The sequence below is a fragment of the Netta rufina genome (genome assembly GCF_964035555.1).
Source record: "Netta rufina genome assembly, chromosome: 1".
Classification (NCBI taxonomy): Eukaryota; Metazoa; Chordata; class Aves; order Anseriformes; family Anatidae; genus Netta; species Netta rufina.
This window is the reverse complement of record NC_140123.1, coordinates 199,829,701-199,850,093: the sequence shown is the minus strand read 5'-3', so window position 1 is coordinate 199,850,093 and position 20,393 is coordinate 199,829,701. Positions and strand designations below refer to the sequence as shown.

General features: G+C 53.2%; 1 protein-coding gene across 2 annotated transcripts in view; it reads right to left on the bottom strand.

Annotated features, from left to right (window-relative positions):
- Positions 1-6,809: 6,809 nt before the first annotated feature.
- FRMD4A (FERM domain containing 4A) overlaps positions 6,810-20,393 on the bottom strand; it is a gene marked incomplete at both ends in the record, with an annotated part of 344,634 nt that continues 331,050 nt past the window's right edge. For both annotated transcript variants that reach the window (XM_084306545.1, XM_084306544.1), the window contains 9 exons: positions 6,810-6,879; positions 8,463-8,559; positions 9,459-10,318; positions 11,849-12,013; positions 12,351-12,588; positions 12,792-12,848; positions 14,020-14,248; positions 17,068-17,190; positions 20,128-20,261. In XM_084306545.1, the coding sequence (XP_084162671.1) occupies positions 6,810-6,879; positions 8,463-8,559; positions 9,459-10,318; positions 11,849-12,013; positions 12,351-12,588; positions 12,792-12,848; positions 14,020-14,248; positions 17,068-17,190; positions 20,128-20,261 (1,973 nt within the window). The remainder of the gene's footprint in view (positions 6,880-8,462; positions 8,560-9,458; positions 10,319-11,848; positions 12,014-12,350; positions 12,589-12,791; positions 12,849-14,019; positions 14,249-17,067; positions 17,191-20,127; positions 20,262-20,393) is intronic.

The window sequence follows — 20,393 nt, the reverse complement described above, 5'->3', positions numbered from 1 at the left end:
TTTTTTGTAATGGCATTTTTAATATAAACCTTCTGGGCTTGGGGGAAGTAATCTTACGGCTCTTGAGGCTTTCAAATCCTGTTTTTATACATCTGGAGAAAATTTCGGTCCACGGGGCATCGCAGAGAAAACAATTAGGACCTCCCATGACCAGGTACAGTTGAGTAGCGGCCGCAGGACTTTGCCATCGTGCATCTTGTCTGGGAACAGGCAGGAGTCTTACAGCTTCTGAGCTCTAAATCTGTGTGAGCAGTGAAACACCGACAGTTTTTAGTGGTGCATCTTGAAAGTCTAATCTGAAATCCCGTGCTTTTTGTAATTACAAGAACAGCACCTCCACAGCAGTGTTAAGGTGGGTGTTCCTTCTCATAAAGAGGCCTTTTAGGACGTAAAGTGAGGCTCCAAACAAACTGCTGAGTAACTGGGGTTGGCATTTGGTAGCTTGTGGTGGCTTTTCTGAGTCATCTGGTGCTCCCCACGTCCCCTGGCACCATGAGACGCGGTGCTGGGGACTGGGGGAGCTTCTGGGGGAGCTGCTGAGGTTCTTCTGGGGGCTCTCCGGGTTCTCGAGGGCCGTTTCAGACGTTGCAGTCTGGAGTGTCTGACCCCAAAGAAAATGTCAAGAGCTTAAACAGTTGAGAAGTAATAAAAACGAGGCTGACAAGATCTAACTGGAGCCTGGGGAGGGCTCTTTGGGGAGCAGACGGGGATTTGTGGGGAGAAGCTGGGCAGATGTCAAGAGCGTGGAAGGGTTTCATTAACATCTGCGTCTGGGGATTTTTCTGCAGCGTACAGAGGTCCTTCAGAGGCATTATTACAACAGGAAACGTTTACAACACCGCAACTTTATCCCTCTCCCCGCCCAGATGATTTCCTGAGCCGTTTCTAAATCTTTAACCTGACCTCGAGTCCTGAACTCTTTAAATAATTGCGAGACGTTGCCGTCCCTTGTTGAGAAGAGTCATAATTTCCTCGGAAAGTGCAGCGAGGGAGTAGCCAGGGGATGGTTTAGGGAGCGTTGTAACATTTGCTTTAGTGGGAACTGGATTCCTCAGGGCCTCTATAATAGCATTAGCCTGACTTTTTTCCCCCCTCCCACTCTTAAGCTAATTACCGAAGAGCAATTTAATGGCACCCCGAGCACCGGCTTGAACGGGGATGCGCCTCCTGTAGGGACGGGATTTCGGGTTTGGAACGTTTGGGGCTAATCAGGTTTGAGGAATGTGATTTGAGCAGCGTGTCTGCTCACTGACAGTCCCTGAAATGCAGCCTCATGGCTCGCACAAGCCCCGTGGTCGCAGAGCTTCATCCCCTTGTAATTTGTGGAGTGGCTCTGTGCAGGGAACCGAGGCACACGAGCGCCTTCTCACGCCGCTCCCATCCCCGGGGGATGGCGGAGGGGAGCAGTGTCAGGGCTGCTGCTTCTCATCGGCGGTCTGAGGCTCTGTGCAGCGGGAATGCCCCAAATTGCAGCGACCAGACCCGGCCCTACTGGCTAATAGGGCCTCCTAACCAACCGGCCAGCCCAAACCCCAAAGACTTGTCCCTCTGGGCTTCTCCAGATGTTTGTTTCTGATAATTCTCGCCTTAGCCGGAAACAACTCTGCTGAATCCGATGACTCGTAGCCTGGGGCTGAAGTCATGCGTTCCCCATGGAAGTGTCAGGAGTGTTTTTAGGACTTTTTTTTTTTTTTTTTTTTACTGCCCCCGGCCGTGCGTTACGGCTCCCCCACCCCTTCCCACAGCTGGAAGGGGCCGCCTGATCCCGTGCAGGCTCCCGCGGTGTGGGCTTTCTGCCTTGTGTCCCTGTTCCTGCGAGTCGTTACGCGCCTGTAGTGCCTTGTTTGCTGCTTGTAATGCCAGAAGGGGCTGGGAGGGCCCCTCCTGCAGCATGAATTTTGGTTATTCCCAGTTACCCGTCCATCCCCGGAGCCCAGCGCGCGAGAGAGCGCTTCGGGTGCAGCCAGCAGGGGTCTGCTGAGCCCCAAATCCCATGGGGTCTGTACAGGGCTGGGTTTTTGGGGGAATACTCAGCACTTTTTGCAGCAAAATTTGTGGTGCCCTGCCCAAAACCCTGCAACTGTGTGAGCGTCCGCACCCCGCGGTGGCCGCGCGCAGGAAGGATCAGTGCCGAGGCTCATTTTGAAAATGCTTTAATAAGGAAGTGTTGACAACACCGTTCTGCAAAATGTAAAGGTAACTATACAAATTCTTAATACAAAAAGAATAAATTAAAAGCAGATCTCCTTTAATTCTGCAGCTTTTTCTACAACATACAGATTTTTGTCCTTGGTTACAATTGAACGGAATCCAGTAAAATCATTTTACATGCTCTAAAGTCAATTTCAGGAGAGACCTAATTTTTTTTTCTTTTTTTTTTTTTTTTGTGTTGTTTTTCCTTTTTTTTAAACTAGAGAGTCCATTTTACACAACTCGTAATAAAACTATTGACATTAATATATATGTAAAACTTTACACCTAGTTAACTAAGCAGTAACTGGTCATCTGATAGCACCTGAATGGGGGTCGGCTATGCCCGGAACTAAAACTAAGACAGAGTGAAAACGAATGGGACTGCTTCAACATTTCCAACACGCGACTGCATATAAGAGCATTTAAAAATAAACCCTGCCTCGCAGCACAGCCAGGCGCACAGATGTGCCCCGGGCCGCTGGCTGAACAGGGGGAGCTTCAGACGTGGAGACTAAGAAATTGTGGCTTTATGTCGGATGGAGCCTGGAAAAATAATTAAAAAAAAAAAAAAAAAAAGGTAAAGGAGGGGTTAAGTTGGTAGTCAAGTGCTTGTATATAATAGCTATGTATATACCCCTCCGTGTTATACTTAAATATGTTAATCCCACATGATTAACATTTTATGTACATTTGTGTTTAATTGAATTGAGCTAAACAGTAAAACCTGTTTTACTTAATCTGTCTTTACTACCAGACTGGCTGCTCACGTGTGCCTTGATTGCAAAACAGAAAAGCAGAACACAAAGCTAAACTCAGTCCGTTTCTAGAAAGCTTCTTCTCTACTCGAGCCTGTTTGCAATTCAGGCTAACCATTTATTTCATTTTTTTGTTGTTTTTTTTTTTCCTAATTTCAGGGCTGCCACCTCTTAACCTTTGCTGCAAAACTGCAGATCTGGGCTTGGAGGAATGAGTGTGTCTTCCTGCAGTGCCCAGAGGCCTCGTAGTGCCGCTGTTGTTGAATTCTTTTTAATTAAAAGAAGGTACACAGAAAAAAACAAACAAAAAAAACAAACAACAACAAAACCTGAAACCACTTAACCAGGGAAATTAAAAAGAAAACAGACAGTTGCTCAGAGCCCCTCAAAATCCGTGGGCTGAATTACCTGCTGCTGCTTCATTTGGTCCTCATTTAATCCTTTCATTTTACCTCCAGAATCTTACCAGCGCATGCCAGCGATCGGCACCAGCTCCTACCCAGCTCAAAATCCAGCTAGGAGCTCGCAATAATTCCCGTGCTAAAGACCCCAGAGCAGAGAGGGATGTTAAAACAAAACAGGATTTTGTTCCAACCTCCAGGTAAGGGGTGCAATCTCACTGCCGCCTGCTGGATCTTTGTGCAGGTCTGGGAGCACGAGGCTTGCGTGGCTACCTTTAAAAACCTCTTGCCAGCTTTAAAAATTAATGATTATTATTATTATTATTATTTCAGAGGGATAAGTCATTTATGCTTCATGTGTGGACATTAAAGGGCTTCCTTCCTGGCTCTGGACAAATAGCTCAGGTGTTTCTGCCCAAGCAGCCCAGTGGGCGAGGGCCGGGGAGCGAAGCCCACATTTCTTACACCTATCGGGGAAAGGAATTAGCACGAGCAGCTCGCGGGAGTTTTTAGAAACCCCCTCCCCTTGCCAAATCTAATTAGGAAGGACCCATTCTCTTTCGAAAGCCTGGAATGCAGTTTTCCAGCAAGCTTCATACCAAAAGGTGTGGCAGCCCCCGAGTCGCGGGGTTTCGTTCTCAACTCCTCGCCCTCCTCGTGTCTGGTAGATGCTGTTACTCTTGGAACACGCACACGCACACTCACACTTCTGTTTTGTTTTGTTTTGTGTTTTTTTTTTTTTTTAATTATTTTTAAACTAAAGCTAACTTCAGTTTCTGCTTTTCGCAAAGTAACCCCCCTCCAGCCGTTCCTGTAATGCCTTTCCCATAGGAAATCATCGTTTGCACGCGCCAACGGGGGGCAGGGACCTCCCCCCTGTCTAGTGGCAATAAAAACAGCATAGCACCGCAGTGAAGGCTAGACGTGCCAGCTTCGACATCCACCGAGAGAGAGAGAGAGAGAGAGATTGTGCACTGGTTCGTTACAAAAGTGTCTTTGAGGCCTTTTAAAGTTCCATGGCTTGACGTGTATAAAGCATTGCTCCAAAGTACGTGTAAACTTGCAGCTTCTTCCACGACTCTCGCGGCTGATTTCCTTCTGGTAGCAGGCGGCAGGTGCCCGGCACCTCCTGTCCTTCCTTCCCTTCCTCGGGGCTGCTTCTTGCCCCGAGGAAATCCGCAAGCCCCGCTGCTGCTCCCCGCCTGGTGCTGAGCCCTTTGCTACACCGCTCGATTTGCCGGTCGCGCTTCCTTGCGGAGCTCCATCAGGATTTATTGGCTGTGTCTGCTTGGAGAATTTGGCAATTTGGATCTTCATCGGAGTATTGGGGAAAAAAAAATAAAAAATCACCCCCACCCCAACCTCGCTAGGTGTTGGTAAGGAATCTGTGCCAGCCGCAGAGCTGCGCCGAGTCACAGCACTCGCCTCTGCTGTAATTAATGCCTCTGTGAACCTCGTTTCCCCGCTGTAATTGCAGCTCGTAGATGCTGTGCTACCAGCCCAGACCTCCAGCGGGTCTTCGGCACGTGGGGTTCGGTTGCTGCTGTGGAGATGGGCTCAAAGCAATGAAGGAGAAGCTGTTCGCCAGGAGGTGCTCGTGGCTGGCGTCGAGGCGAATGAGATGCTCCCGGAGCAGGGCCCTGCTGGACAAACTCACCCTGCTGACGTGGGTTTGGTGATTTTGGGCAGCGCAGACCTGATTGTGGGACTCTGACACATCTCTGAAGCGTCAGGATTTCACTTTTTCCTTAAAAGAAGCGTTTTCAAGGAGTATTTCTCAGCCTCTGTCCCGTTTTGTGTCGAACCCACCCCCCACCCCGTTGAAACCGATGCTGTGTTGGCTTCGGATCGCAGGTCATGGACATTTTACTGCTGGTACGTGCCACAGAGCAGTAAGATTTGTGGAAACCTCGACAGGCTGCCATCGTTTAGAAGGAAAACCAGCTTTTAAATCGCCGACTGGCTGCTCCACGCATCCTCCCTGCGGGCTCCGGGAGGAACGAGCACCAGTCTGGCAAGGGGAGGCGCTGCCGCGGTCGTGGTGGATGTCTCGGGGCCAAATGTTACCGAAATGTCGAATTGCATCGTGAGAAAAGTGCTTAAAGAGTTGAAGCTGGTGCTGGGTGACAGTGCATCTGGGTAAGGCAAATGAGAGGCAGTGAGGTGAGCTCCGAATGGCGTCGATGGGATTCGCTTGAGGTCAGGGGTTCACACTAGAGTCCCAGGCTTGGCTTTTTCCTGTCCATACCACTGGACGTCTGCTAGTTCTGGATAGAGGGGAGGATCCAGGAAACAGCTATCGGTGTAGCTCCTGCGGGAGAAAGGGAACTGGGTTAGGGGCAGCCGGGGCTCGCAGAAAGCATCGGGCTGCGGGTGGGGAGGATCCCAGAGCCCGTCTTTGGGGTGGAGGCTCCGCATCGCCCGGCAGCCCCGGGGTTACGGGGTAGGAACAGCAAAACCAGGTGGTGAGGGAGAGGCGTGCTGGGGGGTAGCCCACATTTTGCCTCAAGTAGCCCGGTTCTCGTCTCGCAGCACCTCTTGTGGCAAGCTACGGGGCCATTTGCCACGTGGCTTTTTGGTTGCTTGCACAGAGCCCATGAGGGACTTCAGGGGAATTTGCTCTCCAGGCTCAGATCAAGGTCAGCTCCCGGCTTAGGCTGCGGAGCTCCTTGCCTGGAGAAAACCCTGAGGTCAAAATCTTGTTGAGATGGGGGGAACCTGAGCAAGGCCAACCCCTGCTGCCCCTTAAAGAGCCTTTTGTTTCCCGGCTCCGTGCCGGAGCTCTGTGGGTTAGCTCTAGAAAGCCGGGCTCGAAATACTCGCCAGATGCCAGCTGTGAATGGCTGCAGATTCAAACGAGAGTTGCCAGACAGTGGCTGCAGTTTAATTAAAACAGAATCACTGGGAGGGTTTTTTGTTCCCTCCACCCTTCCCCCTCTGTCTTCCCACAGGAAGCGGGCCAGGGCTGCTCCTCGCTCCGTGAAGCCTCGCAGCTCCCCTCTGCGGCAGGGACAGAGGAGAAAAGGGCACCCGGGGCCAGGCTGGAGCGCTGCTGGCAGCTCCGTCCTGGTCACCCGTGCTCATCACCCCACCACGGTGCTCCCAGAGCCTCCCCACGCTGCTCCAAAACATCCCCAGCCATGAATTTATCCCTGCTGCCCGCTCCCTGTGTCTGCTCAGCCTCCGCTGCTGGCCCCCAGCCCGTTTGGGGCGAGGAAGAAGCCCTCTTTCTCTGGGGAAAAAAAGCCCAGCAGCCACAAACTCGCTGAAGAGGCACAGGCAGGGCTCCGAGATGCTTTCAAGTTGTTCTTCCGAGAGCCGAAGGAAGCTTTGAGGCCAAACGAACAGGCACACGACTAAAAAAAGGCTGCTTCTGGGGGTTGGTTCTTTGCATTGTGGCCGTGGCCCACGGGCTGTAGGGCAGAGGGGTGAAAGAACAAAACATTCCCTTACTATACCTCTATTCATCAGTACTTTGGTGGGTTGGAGACTGAGACTCATCCATAGTGGGTGAGTTGTCTGTTGCTTCTCTGAACAAAGGAGAGCGGAGAAAAAAAAAACAAGGAGGAAAGAGGAGAGAGGAAATGTTAAAGAAAAGAAGTGACACGGACATTGTTACGAGCTTATTAATCCAGCGGGGAAACGAGCTGGTGAATCATCTTCAGAGAAAGGGTTAGCGACACAAAAACACGTCGGGGAGAGCTGTAAATCTTTTAATTGGTGCTGGGAGGGAACAACCTGTTCCTGTGGGGTGGGGGAGGTTGTGTTGTGCTTCTCATGGTGAGCTCTATTTGCTCCTGCCATATTTATCCATGTGTTTGGGGAGTTAAGCTCTGGCGTGAAGCAGGCACCGATTTGCCTCCAGTTCCTTCTGCACTGGTTGTTGGGGCAGGGCCTGAGCTATAAATCCTGGTGACTTCACGTTTGCCAGCTAAGATTTTGGTGTTTTGCTGGGAGAGATGGGGAGCAGGAGGGCTCCTGAATGGGAAAATGGGAAAAGTTGGGGTTTTCTGAACAGGCTTCTCAGCTGGCTGCCAGCCAGGTTTACTCCTGGGTATTTACCATGGAGAAATTCAAAGGGTTTAGGATTGGGATGGAGACGGAGACTGAGCCTAGCTTCAAACCCTTAATAGGGGAAATGTCGGTGTGCAGGCACGGTCGCTGCCATTTCGCTGATCTTACCCTGGCTTTTTGTGAAATGGGACCTGGAAAATTCCCTGCTTCTAAAGCTGGGAGCAAACGCAGAGCCCATGTGAGGCTGGATGTCAGCGGGGTGAATTTAAAATTCAACGAGGGCCTGCAGGGCTCGTGGTTACAGCTCGCCTCATCTCCATTTTAAAAGTGCAGTCACGGGCAGTGCTGGAATAAGACCAGAGGGCAAACTTGGCCGCAGGTGGCCAAAGAAATTAAACAGGTGAGGGTTTTTTTTCAGTGGCTGCAGAGTGAAATGTTGGTGGAGTTCACTCCACGGGTCCCCAGCCACAACTCAGGGGATCCGACCTGTTTTCCTGTGCCAGGGCCTGTAGTGTTTTGAGGATTTTAGCCTGAAATTATCTCACAGAGAAGAGAAAGAGAAGCTTTCTCTGCAAATTCAACTGAGTTGCAAAAATTTGGGACATGCTGGGTTAGACAGGATCTGGAGATGAGCTGTATTTCACGTGACAGGACAGAACTACAGGAGATTGCTAGAGAAAACCCATGGGAGCTCACAACAGGCTTCTTGTTTGCTCCTTGAACTCCTCGCCTCTCACAGAGGTGCCAAAGAACCCAATTCCCAAACTGATGTGAGCAGTGGCTGCCCGCATGCAGGGAACCACTCATGCTTTGGTGCAGTGCATGAAGTTAGTGGTAGCTGAGAAAAAAGAGGAACTTAATGGTCATTTGGTCACGTTGCTGGGGAAAACCTAGCAGGAAAACGTGGCTGCTGCACGCACAAATAGGGCAGGCGCCTCGCCAGGCCTTCAGAGCAAAGGTTTTGGTCAGGAGGAGAGCACTGGGTGTAGGAAAAAGTGTGTCTGTGTGTTTGGGGAGGTTTTTTTCCTGAAGCTCATGGGATTTTTGGCTTCCTGCAGTGAAGGAGATGAGTCCCAAAGCCAGCCCCGCGGACACTCACCCGGTCTGCCAGGCGAGAATGTGGTGGGGGCTGCCCGGCGGCGTGGCCGCTAGCTCGCTCGATGGCGTCGAACTCCTCTGGCTGTGAGGTAAGGCAGCTGGAAAACAACCACAGGGCGGAGAAAAAAGAAAGGGTGAGGTGAGGGGGCGAGGGTCAGGGCGCTTCAGCCCCACAGGAACACGTCCAGCTGGGAGAACCCAACTGGCAAAGTGTGACAGGAGCAGCTCTGCCCGGAGCTGCTGTGTGTGTGTGTCACGGGCTGGAAATCCACCCGGCCAATCTGCTCAAGCCTCCAACTTTAGTTCACCCTCCAACTTTATGAGTATAATCCTCATTTAAAGGACAGCGTGAAGTCCAGCAGGCCTCCCACCTAGAGCTAAACCAGCTACACGATGGGTGTCTCTACCTGGCCCCCCCTCCTGCGCTGTTCATTTCCTTAGCTGCTGCCAAAGGGCGCTTTTAAACAAATTTTCATCTCCTCCCCGCAGCCAGCAGCCCCCGAGGTGAGCTCCTGGTCTGCTCCAAGGGGCTGGTGAGGCTGGGGCAGCGGTGCCAGGCACGGGGCAAGCATGGCACTGAATCTGCTCAACCAGCTCTCCCATCTGGGTTCAAGTTTTTGGCATGTCCTTGATCCATCCAGATGGGATTGTCTGCTGGTGAGTGATGGCCAGCAAATATTTAACCTTGGCCTGTTCCACAGCACCCAGTGGTGTCTGCAGGTTCAGGACTCAGACCATTTCCCTGGTTAATATTAACAGCAGAGCTCTGTGTGTGACAGGGAGGTAAATTCCTGCCCAAACTGGAGCACTCTGAATTTCACAACGCTCTCAGCACAGCTACTGGAGTCCCACGGGAAAGCCAAACACCAGCAGAGCCCGGCGATGCCACCGGGCAAACATTTTCGGGGCGGGCAGAGGGCCCTGGGAGGCTCCCCCTGTAACTTTTCACCTTCCCCACGCCTCATTTTTTCACGCCGCCCCCTCCCCGGGCTCTCACCTGACGTCGCTTTACACATCTGAGGCATTCTCGTGACCCTGCTGTGCGCCACAAAGGTGCTTTGCGAAGATGTGCTGTACTGGGAGCTGCTGTCCGAGGACGTGGAGCTGGTGTGCGAGAGGCGGCTGTGCTCCTTGTGGGAGGCCGTGGAGCGCTGGTACCAGAGCCGCAGCTCGTCCGACACGGCAGTCCTACCCGAGCCCTTCTCGTGGCCCTCCCTGCCCAGGGACGGAGTCCTTATGATCTGGGAGCGGGACGGGGTGAGCCGCACGGAGTCCGCTTCGTCCCCGTGCCAGTTCTCCTTAAACATCCCCCCCGCCGTGTAGGAGTTGGAGGTTTTGAATTGTGCTTTCACGCTGTAGTGGCCCTCCTGGTCGTTCTCCAGGCTGCGCACCACCACGGGGGTGGAGCTGCCCTCGATGTACAGGGGGTACTCCTTGATCCTGTACTGGGAAGAGGGTTGGCTCTGGCTGTGCAGGTAGACCCGGTGGTGCCCCGTGCCGTTCCTGGCGGCCAGGTTGGGCATGCTCCCCGAGTTGGAGGAGACCAGGTTGCCCGCCGATTTGTGCCTCTGCCTCTGGCGCTCTCTGGCTTTCGACGGGGAGTCCTCGGCCAGGGTGGAGTAGTTGGGGTTCATCTGAGCGGGGTAGTAGTGCTCGGAGCTGGAGTGGCTGGTGCAGGACGAGCAGTCGTCCATGGGGTCGGAGCCGTTACTGCTACGAGTCCTTGGGGTGTAGAAATCGGGGCTCCCCGTCTCGTTTTCTGAGCCGAGGAGCTTGCCTTGCGACTCCAAACTGGAGCTCCGGTGTCTAAAGTGCTGGGCGAGGCTGTGCAGCCTGGTCGGGCTGATGTCTACTGACCTGCGGGCACCAGGGAGACAGGCAAGCTGGTAAGGCACGAGGACAAAACGCTCCCTCTCCCCTTCCATGCACCAATCCGGCCTCGCTAGCAAGGCAACACCGAAAATTTGAACCTTTTCAGGGGCGGCAGGACAACTGCTTCCCTGCTGTGGGCTTGGGGCAGTGAGGTCCAGCTCCTGCTCCTGCCCGGTCTCCCTGGTGGTGGCATTCACTCTGCAGCATCACGTGGGACACAAACCCTTCCCAAACCCAATTCCTCGGTGGCTGCTCCCGTCTGAGGCCGTGGGGACCTCAAGCTTTGCGGGGGTGAACCAGCCCCATCCTGGTGTGTGAATCCCCCGGGTGTTTCTCCCATTAGTGGCAGGCAGACAGACAAACTGGCTGTATTTAGCCCCAAAACGCAGCAGTTGTGGCCTTGGAGAACGCCAGCTCTGGGAAGCAGCTGGGTTTTTGCTGGGTAGGGCTGTCAGAGGGTGACAGCCATCCAGGCACCCGTCCCGAATCGCAAATTTCCAGGGCTTGGATCTGTGGCCAAGCCTGGGTGGTCTCCATTCATCCCAGCTGCTCGGAGAGCTGCAGCCACCCGCTGCAGGAGCAGCAACGCCGCGCTCAGACAAGTCACACCCCCCCAAAAAAACGACAGGCGGCCAAGGCTGGGTTGTTCTGAGCACCCAGACAGCCCCCACCTGCTCCAGGCCCCTTCTCAAGCCCCGTGCCAGGCTGGTTTCTCACGCAGCTCAGCTCTGGTCTTAACAAACATCGTGCTCTTGACAGGTGCTTTCAGCCAAAAGCTCGTAATGAACACAACCCAGGGCCTCGGTTAGCAGCACCCCTCAGGGCAGGACAGCTTGCAGCACGCAGCTTTGGCTCAGCTCTGCTTCTCTGAGCGTTTGTGGGGTTTGCCACGGGAGCAAGAAACAACGAAGCTGAACAGTTCCTGCTAAAAAGCAGGCAAATTGGGCCACGCATATCAAATCACCTCCCTTACGCTGAGATTTTAAGCCTTTTTCTGTCAACCCTTGGCTTACACCACTGCCACCTGGATCCTCGAGTGTGCAGACCTTGGGATTGCTTTGTACAGCCTCTTTCCCCGGGAGATCACACCCGTGCAAACATTTTACATGCCACTGTGAGAGAGAATTAACACAACCCAACATTTCCGATGGGAAAGGAAGCAATGTGTTATCTCCAGCTGGATCCGTGAAGGAATTCACTGCAGTTTAGCAGCAGCATCGCGTCCCTTCTGGAAGTTGGGCTGTGTGGGGTTTGTAGGGCAGCAACTGGGATGAAACATCACATAAGAAAAGCTCCATTACTGTGAGGGGGGGGATGAGGGGCAGGATCACGTTGATCTGAAGGGATTTCAGGATCTTAGCTCAGCAGATTTCCTGCTGGCAGCGCTACGTGAGCCTCTGGTGTGAAAAGGACTGGTTTGTGTCCTTTCCTGAACTGGGAATTACTGGATATCCTCGGGGAAGGATTATTTCGGGGCAAGTGAGGTGGGAGCGTTGCGGTGCTGGGAGGACTTACCGCGTGGAGTGGACGTAGTGCGGGCTGCGCACCTGTAGGTCCGGCGTCGAGGGCATGCTGGACTGGGAGTTCCAGTGGGGAAGGCTCCGGATGGGGCTGTTCTGCAGGGAGCTGCTCCCTCCTGCCTCAGCACAGCTCCCGGTGCTGGGGAACCGCTTGTGGCTGCTGCAAGGCAAGCACCCGACTTCAGTTCCTGGGGTGGAATTTGGGGAAAAGGCTCCCTGCCTCACCTGGGGTCTCAGGCACGTGCCTGCGATCTCCTGGGGTGAGCAGGAGCGGGGTCAGATGTTGCTCTGAGTCACATCCCACAGCCCTGAGACAATCCCCTGTCCTTCCTTCCTCATTACTGCGAGATACCAGGCAGCACTCGTGACTGCAGCCTACTTTTTATGTCATGTTAACCAAAAAGCCCCGAATTCTCCTTTTGCCGAGGGATGGCTTTTGTGAGGACCTCTCCAGAAGGAGACGCCTGCGTGGCAGGGCCAGGAGGCAGCCGGCTCACCTGGCATGGCCGTGGGAGGAGCGTTTCTTCACCTTCTCGTAGGGTTCGTCCAGGGACGACTCGCTCCACATCTTGGGCTTGATGGGGGACTTGTCGTAGTCGTTGCGGTGGTAATGCATCTGGCGCAGGCCCTCCAGCGACTGCGGAGGGGGCGGCCTGTTGTGCAAGGGCGGCCGGGGCGGCAGGCCTTTGTGCGGGGACTGGAGAGGGGAGATGGTGCTGGTGACCTGGGAGTCCTCTGTGGAGAGAAGAAGGGGAAGAGGTGGTGGTTGTGCGGCACGCTCGGTTCCAGCGGTGCTTTACGGGGCAGGGTGGGGTGGTTTTGGGACTGGGAAGTTTGGGTGGGTCATCACACAGATCAGTTGCTCCGTTTGGAGCGTGAATCAGGAATTCACACAGCCCTCCCCGTTCCCTTCCTGCCCTTTCGAGCAGCCAACGTACCATCCTCCAGAACAAGGGCATCCGAGAGGGAGCTGTCCTCACTGGCGATGTTTCCTTCTGAGGAGAAGAAAACAAAGATGGTCAGGGGGTCGTGAGAATCGCAGGGTGAATGGCACCGTCACCTTCCACTGACTCACAGCCTCCTAAGGCAAGAAGCTTCCTAGAAATAACCGGCTCAGCCCACGCTCCATCTCAGAGGGCAGAGCTGCAGGGCAGGGCTCTCAGCAGCAGGCTGCCGCTCGAGGAGCTGCTAACTCTTTTCAATTAACGGGGATTAAGAGTGAGTCACAACAGAGAGCTGAGATCCCCCAGAGGATGTGAAATGGCAACGGGGCATCAGCCAGATTGCTATCTGCTGAAGAGCTCGGCTTTAAGACTCTGGGTTTCATCTCGGCCTTTCTGCAACGATCAAACTGAAGGCCCACGCTAGGCACCAATTCTGTTTGATCTGGGGGAAACGCTTCCTGAGCATCCTCTGTAGCAGCAGATGGAGAAGCTCTGGTGTCCTTGGCACACATCTTTGGGCTGCCTCCCCCATCCGCATCCTGTCTGTTATCCCAGGCTGCGGTGCAGCTTGGTACCCAGGTCACAAATACAGCAGCTCTAATCTCCGTTCCCGGTACAAAGGCACAGGAAAAAAAAACAAAAAACAACTCCGCAAGTCAAAGGGAAAGGGCAAAATCAGCAAGGGAGAAAGACCGACAGCAGCAAGTTAATGGATTTCATGAAAAACCCATCAACAACCCAGTAAACCATGAAGTGCCCTGAGAATTATATTGTAAAACAAAAAAGAAAAAGAAAAAGAAGAAAGTATTTGAGCACAGCGATGCCCCTGCTCCCACTCTGATTTTACAGATGCCTTTCAGCTAGAGAGCTCACCCCAATCTGCTCCCGTTAATTACATTTGTTCAGCACCGCTCTGGAGGAGACGTTAACAGAGCGAGTTTATAGGTGAACAAAGGCGTCACGGTCTGCTTTGGGGACGTGTGTGTAATCCACAGCGTGACACTGCCTCTTGTGCCGTGAACCAGCACATCTCTAACGCAGGTTTCATCTCTGGGCATCTGGAAACCCAAACATCTGACAGCACGAAGCTATGGGCAAGGACAGCCCGACTGCCAGCACCCCTGGAGCCCTCCAGAACATGGGGGGGAAGAGGAGGGAAGGGAAATTCGTGCCCCAAACAGGAGATGGAGCCTTTGGTGGTGCTGCGGGTGCTGTGACTTACCGTCTATGATCAAGGAGGCTCTCTGGGTCGGCTTCTTGCCCGACTTGATGCGATACTCGTTGATGGCGTTCTCGATCTCCTGCAGCTTCTTCAGCGCGTTCAGGTAGGACGTCTTCCTCTGCTTCTTCAGCTTTTTGCTGACGTTGGGGTCGCTCGCCAGGCGCCGGGCGGCCTCCGTGATCTGGGACTGAATGGCAAACTCCCTCTCCAGGCGCTCCAGCTCTGCCTCCTGGGAAAATGGAAGCAGATTTTGGGGCTGCCACCAAAAAACCCACCTGGCCTGGCTCTTGGGAAGCTCCCCCTGAACACGGCCAGGGAAAGCATCCACCATTGTGCTGCTCCTGTCATCTCAGGGCCTCCCTAAGTGTACCCACCCACTTTATGGGAGTTTCTGCCTCCTGCTCGCTCCTTCTCCCTTTCCTAGCTCCATATTGAAGCCTTGTTTGATAGCAGAGCTCTGCATAGCTGCTAAGCTACGATTTTAACCTTCTCAACAGGCTTGGCACCCACTGACCCGTTTGGTTTAAAGAAGAAGGTGAAGATGGGCTCATTCCTCCCTGGTGCACGGCTGCTAAAATCTGGGGAGGGCAGGAGCTGAGCTAATTACGGGCTGCCGTAACTGATTGCCCCAGAAAATTGCCTCCTCCAGTTACGAGCCAGGAAGGGGATTTCGGAGCAATCAGCCTCTAGCAGCAGGCTGCCTGCGTGCCAAAAAGGGTTTGTATATCCAATGCTAAGTTGATACAGTCCTAAATGCAAACAGGTGTCCCCTGGAAGCTACCTACTGCTCTGTAGTCATGCTCCAAAGCCCAAGGATCTGGGTCAATAAATGCCGAAGCTGCTTTGGCTTGGCCTGCACCGGGACCCCAAGCTGTGATCTTCAGAGGCACTCGCTATCTGTACTGAATTTGGCTGCCTTGCCCAGCTCCACGGAGCTTTTGGCGTTGGTCTGCTCGAAAGGGGAACAGGATACATCACAAAACTGGGCAAAAAAAAAAAAAGCCAAGTTCTTCTAGCAAGCTGTGGGTGTTCAGACACGTGTTTGTGGAGATCCTCGTCACGCAAATCCAAACCCTTTCTCTTAGCAGTAGCACACGCTGCAAGGACGGATGCTGTGGGAATTAATCAGGTGGAAATCATTCCCTCAAGTTTGTATTCGGGGCTCCTGGCTTGCAAAAAGCTCCTTGCTGTCGGGGTGAGCCAGCGTTGCCTCGAAACTACAATGAGCGTTTTGGAAAGACTGAGCCCACCCCCATCTTTTTAACGGAGCCCTTTGAAGCTCTACCAATGCCGAGCTTATTAAAAGTGAATTTGAGGAAGGGGGGTTTAAGGCCTGCAGCCTGGTTCGCTGCCTTCCTGGGGCTGGGAATTATGGACCTGGTAGAGGTGATCACCAAGAACTGCAGTAGAAGCCTCCTCTGCAGTCCACGCTCTGACAAAGCTCTCACTGAAGTTACTGGGAGTTTGGCGTGAGCTGTCATTTCAGCCCTTCACTGATTCACTGCTCAATCACTCAGAATATCTGAGAAAAAAAGGTCTTAATTTTCTTCCCAGCCATAATTGTCTCTTTTCATCCAGCGAAGCCCCTATAAATAAGGCCTTAGGAGATGAGGGCTATCATCTACCTTCGGATGGAAGTGCCTTGCTTCAGGTCCGTGTCACAGCTGGTAATTTCAGTCCTGGATTTATGGAACCGGGGAAGAATTTCACCCTGGTTTTAAATGGAGTTTCCAGTGTTTGCACTTGCTGAAAAGCCCACGAAAATCAACACTGGCCTCTCTCTAAACGTTCTCAAACCGGCAGCCAAATAAACACAGCCCAACATTATTCTTTGAGAACAGAAATTTAGGCTTTTCAACGCAGTCCTAAAGTTTGACAGATGAAAAAGGGGACGGAGGGAAGCTGAGTCAGCGTGTTTGGATTGCTGCTGCCAAAAGGCAGGGTGCCTGCAGCGGGGAGGAGCTGCTTTACCTTCGTGCCGTTCCTGCTGCTCAACCCAAGCCTCGCAGTGGAGCGAGGAGATTCCTCACCCAGCGGCCCCAAAAGCTGCCTCGTAGCAGGAGAGATGTGGGGAAGCTGGGGATCGGGTTATAGCAGAGCAGCCAACAGACTGCAGGGCTTTTAGGAGTAACTCAGCTACGCTGTGCCTCCCTTTGAAAAGCTTAATTAAATGTGCTCGTTCATGAATATTTGACTTGGGAGGAATTCCTCTCCCAGGCTCCATTGAGAACCAAACTAAGGAGCTCCAGCTGTTTATTTTTTTTTTTTCAGCCGGAGGAAAACGCCAACAAAACGCCAAACAGTTAATTCCCTGCCTGAGCCGAGCCTTAACCCACGCGGTCACACCAGCTTCAGCCTCTCCTCTTACAAAAATAAAAAGGAAACTCAAAACTGGAGTACACACAAGTGTCTTGAGACAAATGCCTCTCCGCAGACAATGGCTTTTCTGTGAATCCGGTCCCGCCTCCCAGCTGCTGCGGGCCTGTTTTCACAGCCACGGTTCAGGGCACTGACCCAGCACATTGTGGGAGCGAGGGAAAAGAACAAACACTCCCTGGCAAACTTAGCAAAACATCGTTCCAGCTCCCCATAGGTAGGGACGAAGGCTCTTTTGTTTGAGGAGCGGGGAGCAAAATGCTTTCCTTCTGCTGCTGCGGGGCTGCGATGGGGAACTGCGATGCTTTTCCCCTCTGTTAGGGGAGAGCTGAACTGGGATCAGACAGCAAGTTGCATTTTTGTGACAACGCCACGGGGCAGCAGCAGGGCTCGGAGGGCTCAGGGGGCTCCTAATGTGCTCCTGGTTGATCACCCCGGCTGTTCCTGGTACCTCTGGCACAGCCAGGGCTGAGCCCGGAGGGTTTGAGCTTTATTCTGAGCCTGGCCTAAGGGAAACAATCCTCTCTCTGCTTCATTTTTTCTGATGGGAACTAAAAAAAGGCACCGTGACCAACTGTGGTCGTTTACAACCACAACATTTTGGCTCTCCGTGATGCACAGTGGGTGTCGCAGAGACCCCGAGGGGTCTGGAAGGGCAGGACCAAGCCTCACCTCTCCCTTCGGCAGGATTTTCTGCTCGTCCAGCTTGAAGGCAGTTCCTATTCTTCTCCTTACAATAGGTGGCTCCTCCCCGGGATCCAGGGGGTATTCTCGTGGCAGCTTTCCCGTCAGCTCCTGCAAGCAGAAAACGCTGTTAGCCACCCGGGAGCAGAGTCCTGTCCCTGCAAAACACCCCACAGCCCTTCAACCCTGGCTGTAGAATGACAGATCCAGCCCAGCCAGCTGATAAACACCCAGCAGAGCACCCAACCCTGCGGTCCGGGACCTGATGCTGAGGGTGGGGAGGTGTTTTTCTTTAACCCGTGCATGAATACGGATTTTGTGGCCTGCCCAGTGCAGGTTCGTAGGTGGTGCCCATCCCTAGGGCGTCGGGGCCCGAGGCTGAGCAGATCGCAGCACGCAGGCTTTCATCTCCGCTGCAGGGCTCGCAGGAAAGAAAAATAAAGAGGTGCTCGGTGCTGGACTGCTGCTGGAAGGGGGGAGAGCACACTTGAGAGCAGGATACGTGCCTGCTGCACCAGAAAGCCCCGCTGGCACCAGCTGTGCAGGTTACGACCTGCAGAGGAAAGCCATTCCCAACCTGCTTCGTGATGTGCTCGGGAGGAACGCGGGGAAAAGAGGCGCTGGAAGTGGTGCCAGGTGACGGCAGGGGCAGCTTTGGAGGGGTATGAGGCGATGCTTTGTCAGCCTGCTGGGGTCGTTTGCAAAGGTTTGCTCAAAACCCGAAGCAAAGCCTGCTGAGGAATATCCGTGGAAGCAGCGAGCACCAATACTGATGTTAAATCTGCTTTTTTAAAAAAATTTATACTTTTTTTTCCTGGGCTGCACAATACAGCCACACACATCGGAATTAAAAGCATTCAAATGCCTACAAAAAAAAAAAAGGCAGGAGCCTCGTGAGGAGAACAGCCCGGCTCCTTGTCCTCCCCAGTCTCCCCATGAAGGACACAAAAGGCCTTTGTGTTCTTTGGCATCAGCCTTGAGAGGATCCAGCTGGCAGAGCAACCGAAATCATCCCAGTCCCACAGAGCAGCGGCTGACCTTAGTGTGAGCGCCGAGCTCAGGCCCCTGCCTGCCCCAGCCTCTCCCCCCACTCCTTAATGGGGTTTTTCTTTCCTCGTGTGTCCCCTTTGGGGTTGTCTGCCCAGCCCCGTGGGGTTATTTCAGCTTTTCTTCTGCATCCTGTTCCCTTCGGTGTGACGGGGCTCGAGGCACTGCGTGGAGGCACAGCTTCGTGTCTCCCTTGCTGAGGGAAGCAAGGATTATTTTCTTTGTAACCCCGAAGGTAACACCAAGCAGGGCAGCAGGGAAAGGGTTAACATCTCCCGTAAAAAGCTCAGGACTGGGGCAGAACAAAATGAATGCAGGCTACCAGGCTGCCTCCATAAGCTGCAAAGTATTCACAGGCACAGGCCTGAAATGTAATCCAAATTAATAAGTAACCGGAGTGCTGATGGCCTGGAGTAACCTGATGCCACTGCTAGGAATGGCTCTGGCCATGCTTATTTGATTATGCCCCCACTTTTAACCCTTTTTTCATCCCTTGGTTCTCTTTCCCCCTCTGTTTTGGCCATTCCCATGCCATAGGACCACGGGCAGGAACCCTCCCAGCTGCAGGCTGCTGATGGATGAGGGCTGCAAGACTGGGTCAGGTCCCAAGTGCCCATCAGCTGCCCCTCTGGGCTCATCCACGGAAAGCAGAAACATTTCCAACAGCTCTTCAGGTGCTGACAGATGGGCTCTGGCCAGCCCATCTGGCCTGGGATGTGGTTGAGTTGCTCAGCGTGGATGGGGCTGAGGTTAAAAGGCATGGGGCTGTGAGCTCCTGTCCAAATCTTCCCCTCCATGCACGGTGCTGCATGGCATTAGCCCCAGGCAGCATTACCTTGGGGTGGGAAATTGCTCCAGACCTCGTTCTGCAGCCCCCAAAACATCTCACTGCTTGCTGCGGGTGATCTTAGCTCTGTGCTCGAGGGGTTTATGAGACTGCATCTCCTCCTCCTGACCTGGATCATCAGCACGAGTTGGCTGAAAGGATTGCTCGTGGTGAATAAAGAAGAGGAATTTGGAGCTGCAAAGATTCCTGCTGAATTTCTTTGTTGTGAGGTGTTGGTGGCACTAAAACTACCAACAAATTGAAGTACGAGAGCTGAATCAGTGACCTATTTCCCCCATTTTTGTCAGAGGCAAGGTACACATCAAATATTAATCAGCAGCTCAGAGATCTCGGTGCCGCTGTCTGCAGCCAGCTTCCCGTCGTGTTTGACATCACCGTTTGTTGTTAAATTCAGATTTGCAGGCCTGGTGAACACGGGAGGGCTGCTGAATGCCCCGAGTGTATGCTGCTGCTGAATTGTGTCTCTACACGCAACTGCAGCAGGATTTTGCTATCCCAAAATAGAAAATCAGTCTCCTGTGTACTCCCAGAACGAAGAGGCAGGTGAGTGGGATGGTTATGGGGATGAATTCCATCCCCAGGGTGACCACAGTGGTCCCTTTTCATAGGATCTGCCCTTCCTCTCCAGCAGTGCCAGGGCTTACCTGAAGGATCTACATGGAGAAGGGAACTACACGGAGCAGAAAAGACCTCAAGTGCTGTACAACAGAGTATGCTGGGAGAAGAAAAGCACAGAAAGTCCAGCCTGCTCCATGAAGAGAGTGCAAGGGCAGGTATTTTTTTTGGAAAATGTAATCAAAAGTATTTGAGGAGTGATTAGGAGTGCACAGAACAGCCTTCTTCTGACATTTAGGTAGCATATTCCCACCAAAGCCAGCAAGAAGCCTGTCTGAATGCATCTGAAACACATCTTCAAACAGCAGCCGGGGCTGCTCAGCACCCTCCAGCCCTAAACCAACCAGGTAGCCCTGGGGTTCCCCTTGGAGGACAATGCCCCGTGACACTGCAATCCGGATTTGAAACAGCTGGACCTTGCTGAAGCTTTTGGACCACGGGTTTTGGAAGAGGAATTGCTTCTCTGCCCCCACGCCACCTCCAAACAAAATGCATGCAAGGAACGAAGTGCAGGGAGCAATAAAACACGCGTGGCCTACCGCTTCTCGGAGACACAGCTTCTTCAGCTCTTCCAAGCGCTGGCGCAGCGTCTCTTCCAAAGCCTCCTGCCTGGATTTCAGGGCGGCCAGCATGTCTTTCTTGGCGGACTGAGAGCTGTCTGACTCCTGGGAACCTGTCAATAAACAATGATTTCACTTAGGGCAGCTGACAGCAGCGCACACATCTGGAGCGCCTGTAATTTTACCAAAGCCTTGGATGCGCTCCTTCCAGAAAGAAATCGGGCTGGGACACGAAGCAGGTGTTA